The 7,774-nt window shown below is 48.1% G+C and overlaps 1 protein-coding gene across 1 annotated transcript; it reads right to left on the reverse strand.

Moving 5' to 3' along the window:
• Window positions 1–2,299: 2,299 nt before the first annotated feature.
• LOC104915446 (alcohol dehydrogenase 1-like) lies at window positions 2,300–7,774 on the reverse strand. Its single transcript, XM_085222955.1, has 9 exons — window positions 7,303–7,774; window positions 6,617–6,718; window positions 4,723–4,864; window positions 4,366–4,453; window positions 4,028–4,247; window positions 3,655–3,915; window positions 3,257–3,392; window positions 2,701–2,839; window positions 2,300–2,575 (listed from the first exon to the last, which is right to left on the reverse strand). The coding sequence occupies exons 1-9, from the start codon at window positions 7,318–7,320 to the stop codon at window positions 2,551–2,553; spliced, it is 1,131 nt and encodes a 376-aa protein (XP_085079081.1). The 5' UTR covers window positions 7,321–7,774; the 3' UTR covers window positions 2,300–2,550.

The following is a 7,774-nucleotide window of genomic DNA, read 5'->3' on the forward strand; positions in this document are numbered from 1 at the left end:
CACCATATTTGTGGCACATGGAGGACAATTTCTCTGTCGCTTCTATTCCTGCTGTCTGGGTTTAATCAAACCTTTTTTGACTTCTGTTGAGCTCCTGATTTAGCTGCGTCTTAGCTGATACAGAAAAGCAGCTTTGCCTCCACAGAAGAAGTTTTCTTAGAAGCCACCAAGAACTGAGACGTGATTCCACTCTTGTTTCTACTGAATCCGCATTAACACAGACGGGATCAGTTACATAGAATTGAAACCCTCCTCCCACTCCTTTGAACGAACATGCCAGTGATACAGTTCATGCTGTTGGTGCTCATGCAACCTGCCCTGAGAGAGATGAGATTCTTCTGCTGAGCTTCACCAACATACACTGCTTTTACGGTCCACAAAAAGTCTTTGGACCTGACTGCACAGATAATGCCACATAAAGAAATCCTTGATGTTTGGGTCTCCCTTGCTGTGCAAGCTGGGTTAAGTAGACGCTTATGTTTGAGCAGCTCCCTCTGATAGGTCTAATCTCTCAGTAAACCTGTCTTCAAATCATTAACCCTGCTGGCCTGCTCAAGGACTTGTTCAGCTGACGTACCCTGTATTCTTTGTCCCCGTATTTCAGCCTCCTTTACCCAACTATTGGGAAAGCACTGTATGTCTTCCTTTGTGTACTTAGGACTACTGGAAGTGGCTATCATCTCTTTAAGAAGATAAGTTGATATTGACCATGTTTTCCAAGATAAAAGTGCCTCTGTCCATGCTTTTAGGTTGCTGAAAGCAGCAAGATTCCGTTTTTGTTTTGGCAGCTGAGGGGATGCACTGGAATGGCACTGAGCTGTACTAGTGGCGGTTCAGGCTAGGTAGTATGAAACTTTTCCTTCTGTGCAATCAGATGTAGGAACAGATTTTGTAGTAAGGTGGCTGAATAGAAATAGCTCCTGTTTCAGTTTCTTGATTACAAATTGATTACAAAAGCCATAAGATTCTTAGTTTGATTTTTTGCAGTCTTTTACCTGTCACCTCTTTCTTCCCAATTGCTTGGAATTCACAGACAAGGGCTGGGAACACTTCTTTTTGTTTAATGGAATCTCATAAAAATGAATCTACTAAAAGAAAAGAAAGGAAAAGAAAGTTACAGAAAGCTCAAAACCTTTAAAAGAAACTTGCAGGAAGAAAAAACCAAAAACATCAGAGCTGTTTTCCAGGAGGTTTAGAGGAGTTGTAGGGGCGATTTTCAGGAGTTCTTCCTGTAACCAGTGGCTGTAAAGGTAAACTCTGAGTGGTGCAACTTGTTCTGGGCTGGTACCTCCCTCTGAGGGAAGGAGCCTTTCCACTCTGTGAGCTAAAACGGAAGAAGCAGCAGTGAGACACACAGAAATCCGTGGCACTGTGCGGCGCTAGGAACCACGGAGCCAGCAGTGTGTTCATGTGGCCAGGAAGGCCAGTGCTATTGTGGGATGAATTAAAAGGAGCGAAGCCTGCAGCAGGCTGAGGGAAGTTATCCTCCCTCAGTACTCTGCTCTGGTGATGCCACCTCCGAAGTACCGTCCCCAGGTCAAGTAAAGCAGGGAAATTCTTGAGAGACTCCACTGGAGGGCTGCAAAGAGGATGAGTGGCCTGGAGCACCTCCTTTAGGAGGAAAGGCTGAGAGACTGGGAACCATTCAGCCTGGAGAGGAGAAGACTGAGGGGACCTTATCAGTGCTTGTAAATATGTAATGGGCAGGAGTCATGTGGATGGAGCCAGGCTCTTTTCAGTGGAGCTCAGCAAGCGGCCAGGCGTGAATGGCACAAAGTGAAACGCAGAAAGATCCGTAGAAGCATGAGGAAAATCTTCCTTCCTTAGAGGGTTTACAGAGCACTGGAACAAACTGCCCAGTGAGGGTGTGGAGCATCCTTCTCCGGAGATATTCAAAACCCATCCGGACGCTTTCCTGTATAATGTAGTCAAGGGAACGTGCTCTAGCAGGCGGGTAGGAGTAGATGATCTGCGGGGGTTCCTTCCAACCCCCAACCCTCTGTGATTCTGTGAAGGAGAGAAAATTGAGAGAGTCAGACATTGTGGTGCAATGAGAAGAAGCTGATGCTGAAATGGAAGCTTGGACTGACGGGCTGTGTCAGCGAATGACATCGTGGAATGAATGAAACACACATCCTGATGATCCTGAGAGATGAAAGACTGGCAGCAGTGCGGGCGCTCTGTCCCTTGGTCTGAGTCACAGCATTCAGCCAGCTGAGATGGTGGCCGAGGTGGAAGTGCTTGTGCAAAAGTGTGCAAGGTGTTTGGTGTGAAAGTGTGCAAAGAATGGCAAAGAATGTGCGGGTCAGAAACATGAGCACCTTTTGTTCCACAGCACTCCACGGAAGAGTTTGTGAGACAGCCTTTATTTATATAACTGTTTTCTCAGGAGAGGGTGGGCGCAGGAGCGCTGGCAGCTGCAGCACAGCTGACAAGTTCCTTGTGCTTCTGTCTTTGCAGTCCATGAAGGGCGACGGGGGAGGGAAGGGCCCGCACAGGAGGGCATCTGCTGGGCTGTGTGCTGCACTCGTGCTGCCCCGATTGCATCCTTCAGAAGAGCAGCACGCTGCGAATGCTGGAGAGGGAGGAAAGGAAGGGAGGAGTTACAAGTGGTGCTACTGGCAGCGTCTGCGAGCTGACAGAAGTGCAGCTTCAATAGCTGCTGTGCATCACTCCTGTTGGTCCGAATCCGAATCTCACCTTTTGCCTGCACGTAGCAATTCAAATCCCTCGTTGATTTTAGCAAATGGCAGCGTGTGTGTGATCAGCAAGTCAGAGTTAAATTTCTTCTCCAAATAGCTGGCAATTAATTTGGGGATAGAGTCTCTCATTTTCCAGCCTGGAAATGGGAGAAATGGCATGCAGTAAATAACTGGAGATTTAGATTTATTGTTGTTACATGTTCTATTGTAGGTGCCTCCAAACTCAGTATATTCTATGATTCTCTTATTCTGTGAAGTGGAATTTCAGTATTCATTTTCACTTGTAGCTTTAACATCAGCAGCCTCCTACAAAGTCCTTCTGGGATGCTGCCAAGCTTGAAGTATTCACGATACCATAGTGGCTAATGGATAACAACTATGAGGTATATTTCTTTTCCTCTGGTACCAAGTACCTTGCTGAACCATGTAATTGCATTCTGAAGGAAAGCATTACGTGTATGTTATGTCCTGGAGCATATTTGTTCCAGAGACATTTGAGAATTCCCGTGAAGGAGAAGGCTGAAATGTCTAAAATGTCTTTCTTGGCTTCCTACCTCCAAGCACAGTCCCTTTACAGGTGCGCCCACTTAGTAGAAGGAATGGATCAATAGGAACTGTTGAACCAGCAGGTGTTACTCCAACCAACACACAGACTCCAGTGCTCATATTGCAAGAGGCCAGGGCAGCAATCTGGTGGGACAGGCAAGCACATTAGCTGAATTTGTCATAAATGCATTTTTTCTTTGCAGGTTTTATGCCTGCCTGATACCTAATAATGGAGAGTGTTTTTCTGCACCTGCCACGGGAATTTCCATTCCTATTGTGACACTCCTGAATCATTGTCCCCAAGCAGAATGGCCTGAAGTGCGGGCAGCACGCAAGAAAGCAAGTGCTGTGATGGAATTTGTCTGACGGGATTCTGGGAAGGAGGATGTGCTAAAATGTCACATACCAGGGTATCTGAAGTCCCAATGACCTCAAAGGAGTAGTCCACACCATGACCGGTCATCTCGGTGAGCACCTGCTGGATAGGCTTCTTGAAGTCTTTAGGGTTGATGCACTCAGTGGCTCCCAGCTCCTTGGCCTTGGCAAACTTGTCCTTGTTGATATCGATGGCAATGATGCGAGATGCTCCAGCTGCCTTGCAGCCCATGACAACAGAGAGGCCGACTCCTCCAAGGCCAAAGACAGCACAGGTGGAGCCCGGTTTTACCTGCATGACGTGGGGCTGAATTAGCCTCCTGTGTGAGGAGGAAGTCTGTTGCTTTTTTGAGGATGTGAAAGTGGCTGTGGGATGCTTATTTTCGACACGTCTGAATACCAACCTTGGCAGTGTTGATGGCAGCCCCATAGCCTGTAGAAAAACCACAGGCAAGCAAGCAGACTTTGTCCAGAGGTGCAGCAGCATCTATCTTGGCCAGGGTGTACTCAGGCACAACAGTGTATTCTGCAAAGGTGCTGTTCCAGAGGAAGTGATGGATCCGTTTTCCTTTGCAAGTGAATCTGCTGGTCTTGTCAGGCAGCAGGTTTTGTGGTTCAGTGAGGCTGTTGGAAGTATGTGTGTAAGTTGTTCATCACGTAAGGTACATGTAAGGTGTGTGCATGTCAGAATTGTTGACAGTTTAGCCTGCTTGGGTAAAGGGGTAGGTGAAAACAAACTCACTGTGATTTCAGGCAGTAGTTGGAGTCAGGATTCAAGCAGAAGCTGCATTCTCCACACTGAGGAAGTGGAAAGAGAATGACTTTGTCTCCTGGAACAAAGCAGATCCAGCATTGTTAGCTGCCTCTCACTCAGCGGCCTGTTGGTGTGCCTCTGGTGAGCTTTGTGATGACAGCACCCTGGCATGAATGCTCTGCTTTCCCTGTCTGAACAACACGTTCAGAGCCCGCCTCAAGCACTTTGTGGTATGGATGAGGAAAGTGTGTGTGAGAGCGTAGCACAATTGGTGTGCAGCCAGAGGGAGTTTCTGATCTCTGGGCAGCCTTTGAGAGCTGAGTTCTGGCTGCATGTGTTGGTTACCTGGTTTCACAGAGGTCACTCCTTCTCCAATGCTCTCCACAATCCCAGCTCCTTCATGGCCTAGGATGACTGGGAATTCCACACCAGCAAAGTTACCTTCTAGAACATGTTCATCTGTGTGACAGATCCCCGTGGCCGCGATCTGTTGGAGTGGAGAGAGTGGGTGAGCTGTCAAAATAACTGGCTTTCAAAAGACCAAGCTGGTGGCTTCAATTTTTGTGGGTGCCACCACAGTTGGTGCTACCACCTTGTGCTGGTGCCTCTGTGCTCAGGCCTGGCACAAGTCCTGTGCTCATGCTGAATGCTTTGTATGGCTTTCCTCTGTACACTGCTGCAGGGCCTTGGGATTTGCTGTTGGTATGTCTCTGGCTTTCTGGCTTTTGGGAATGGGTGTTCCTGAGTGACTGTCAGACACAGTGCAGTGAAACTTAGCAGTGAGCAAAGTGTCTCGCTTTGCAGTTGTTATTTGATATTTCAGTGGAGACTGTTCTTTTCTGTTTACCTGAATATCATTGGTGCCAAAAGCTGGGAGGAGGTCTGTGACACGTAGGGCACTCAGTGTCTACTGGCACGTTACAGCAGTCCACCCTCTCAGGGCGTTGCTGCACATAGCTGTGTGCTTCTATTTACAAGTTGGCACGTTCTAAAAACGTTTGCATTTAATCAGAACATTAATCTTTTTCCTAACAAAAAAAAAACAAACAAAAAAAAAAAAAACAAAAAAGCAGCTCTCATTAGCGCTGTGCAATCTATAGTGAAGATCAAGGGACGGCATGGATTATACCATACCACTCATTGGGTATTGGTTGGATGTTGCTGCTTTTTATCACAGTGCTCCTGAGTTTCATAGGTTTCATACATGGGAGCCGGGTAAGAATGGGATTGGGTTGACATGTTTATTTTTAATGGTTATTTGTTCTCAAGTGGCAAAACTGCAAACTTTGATTCCTATAATTTCTTTTCTCTCCTCCTTTTTTTCTTTTCTTTCTGTTCATGTCATGCTTCCTCAACTCTTCCATGATGCACTTTTGAAAGAAAGGCATGGACAATGGTATGGAAAGGGAGCAGCAAGATCTGGGCTGAGCCATATGGTAGGATGAGCCAAAAGCCAACCACAAACCTTAATGATTGGAATTATAGAACTGCTCTGGTTGGAAAAGACCTTCAGTCTCATCAAGTTCAACCACAACCTAGCCGCACTGCCCAAACTTTAACAACTTGCCTCTAAATCACGTCCCAGAGCACCATATCCAGACATTTTTAAAAACATTCAGGGATGGTGATTCAGCCAACTTCCTTGGGAAGCCTATTCCAGTGCTTATCAACCCTTTCTATATAGAATTTTTTTCCTGATATCCAACCTAAAGCAGCCTGGATACAACTAGAGTCCACCGCTCTTTGTTGTTTCACCAGTCACCAGTGAGAAGAGACCAACCCTGCTCTCACTGCAATCACCTTTCAGGTATTTGAAGGGACCAATAAAGTCCCCCCTCAGCCTCCTCTTCCCAAGACCAGAAAGCCCCGTTACTTCAGTCACTCCTCATAGGGCATATTCTCCAAGCCCTTCACAACCTTTGTTTCCCTTCTTTGGATCTCCTCTAGAACCTCAATGTCACTTTTATATTGAGGGGTGAAAACTGAACACAGTACTCAAGGTGGGGCCTCACAATTGCTGCATACAAGGGGAGGGTTCCTTAAGTAGTTCCGCTAACCACACAATTTCTGATACAAGACAGGATGCCATTAGACTTTTTGGCCATCCTGTCCTGCAGCATCGGAACATAATGTGCAGAGCTGAGTGCTGGGAAGAGGGTACACTGACCACACCATGCCAGGCAAACAATACGCCCATAGGAACAGCAGTTTCCAATAAAGAAGTAAAGCATGCTTTTACCTTGACACGCACTTCGTGTGCCTTTGGAGGTGCAACCTCTATCTCCTCAACAGAGAGTGATTTGCCCGCTGCCCAGGCAACTGCAGCTCTGCATCGGATAACCTGGAAGAATGGGAGCGGTGTGGCTGGGTGAGAAGGTGAGCCTTTGAGAAACAGTAATTGATTAAAAACAGGTCAGTTGGTGGTTTGTCGGCCTCTGTCAATAGCACAGCTCCAAGGAAGTACTAAATGCTCATTGTGCCCTGGCCTGTGCCCTCCCAATGACCGCTTCAGCAGCCTGTTCTTTCAATGGGATCCTGCGGTCTCCCTCTTGCAAGCAGTTCCCGAGGAGAGGAGAGGACTGAGGCAGTTCTGGAAGGAAACTGAATCGCACACTGTGTTCCTGGACAAGGAGTCTGGAGCAGAGGAGCAGCTGGCATTCAGGTAGTGTTCATAGCAAAACAGCTACTCAGTTTTCAGCGGGAGAAAGCTGTTTAAAGCCCCCCGTGCTGGGTAAGCTACTGCCTCACACAGATTCTGACGCGCTGCAGCTATATGAGAGCAGAGGCTTGTGTAAGTCAAAGAGGTTTGGGTGAGACAGGGGAGTCAGAGAAAAGATGGTCTGCAGCCCAAGCGTGCTGGCTGAGCCATTCCCAGGGTATCTCTGTGGGAGGGCAGAAGGAAAAAAGGCAACAAGGCGTCCTTACTTTTCCAGTAGTGGCCATGTGGTCTGAGAGGAGCTGTCTCCAGCAGTGGCAGAGGATGGAGGCTTGGTGCCGTCTGTCCGCCTGAACCCGAGTCTTGCGTGGAACCCCTGAGCGCAGCTGGGCACCGCTGGCTGCAGGTGAAGGTACAGCAGGGGCGTGCTGGAGTCCTGGCGGAGGGCCAGAGGAAGCTCAGAAGAGAGTGGGAGAGGTGGTTCCCCTGCATACAGGGGTGGGTGCTGAGGGCGCAGTGAGCGGGGAGGAGGTGGGCAGAAGCAGGGAGGTACTGATGGTTGGCAGATATGCTCTGTGGGGAATAAGTAGAAGTCCTCCAGGATGGCTTTTATTGGCGGCTCAGCCTTTTGGGGAGACTCCCCACGCCCTCTGAAAGGCGCATCAGAGCTCAGAGAGACTTTTTCTCTCTGGCTGCTGGTGGAAGAGCTGGAGGGAGGGGACTCCCATCACCACCTGTGCT

This window comes from Meleagris gallopavo, chromosome 4, assembly GCF_905368555.1.
Source record: "Meleagris gallopavo chromosome 4, MGAL_WU_HG_1.1, whole genome shotgun sequence".
In the NCBI taxonomy this organism is placed as follows: Eukaryota; Metazoa; Chordata; class Aves; order Galliformes; family Phasianidae; genus Meleagris; species Meleagris gallopavo.

What these genes read in the sequence shown, in the direction of transcription:
- LOC104915446 (XM_085222955.1), bottom strand. An exon ending in CTGCCATCAACACTGCCAAG is followed by an intron (nt 3,916 to 4,027) that starts GTTGGTATTCAG and finishes CACGTCATGCAG; the next exon opens with GTAAAACCGGGCTCCACCTG. An exon ending in TTGCTACGTGCAGGCAAAAG is followed by an intron (nt 2,576 to 2,700) that starts GTGAGATTCGGA and finishes CTCCCTCTCCAG; the next exon opens with CATTCGCAGCGTGCTGCTCT.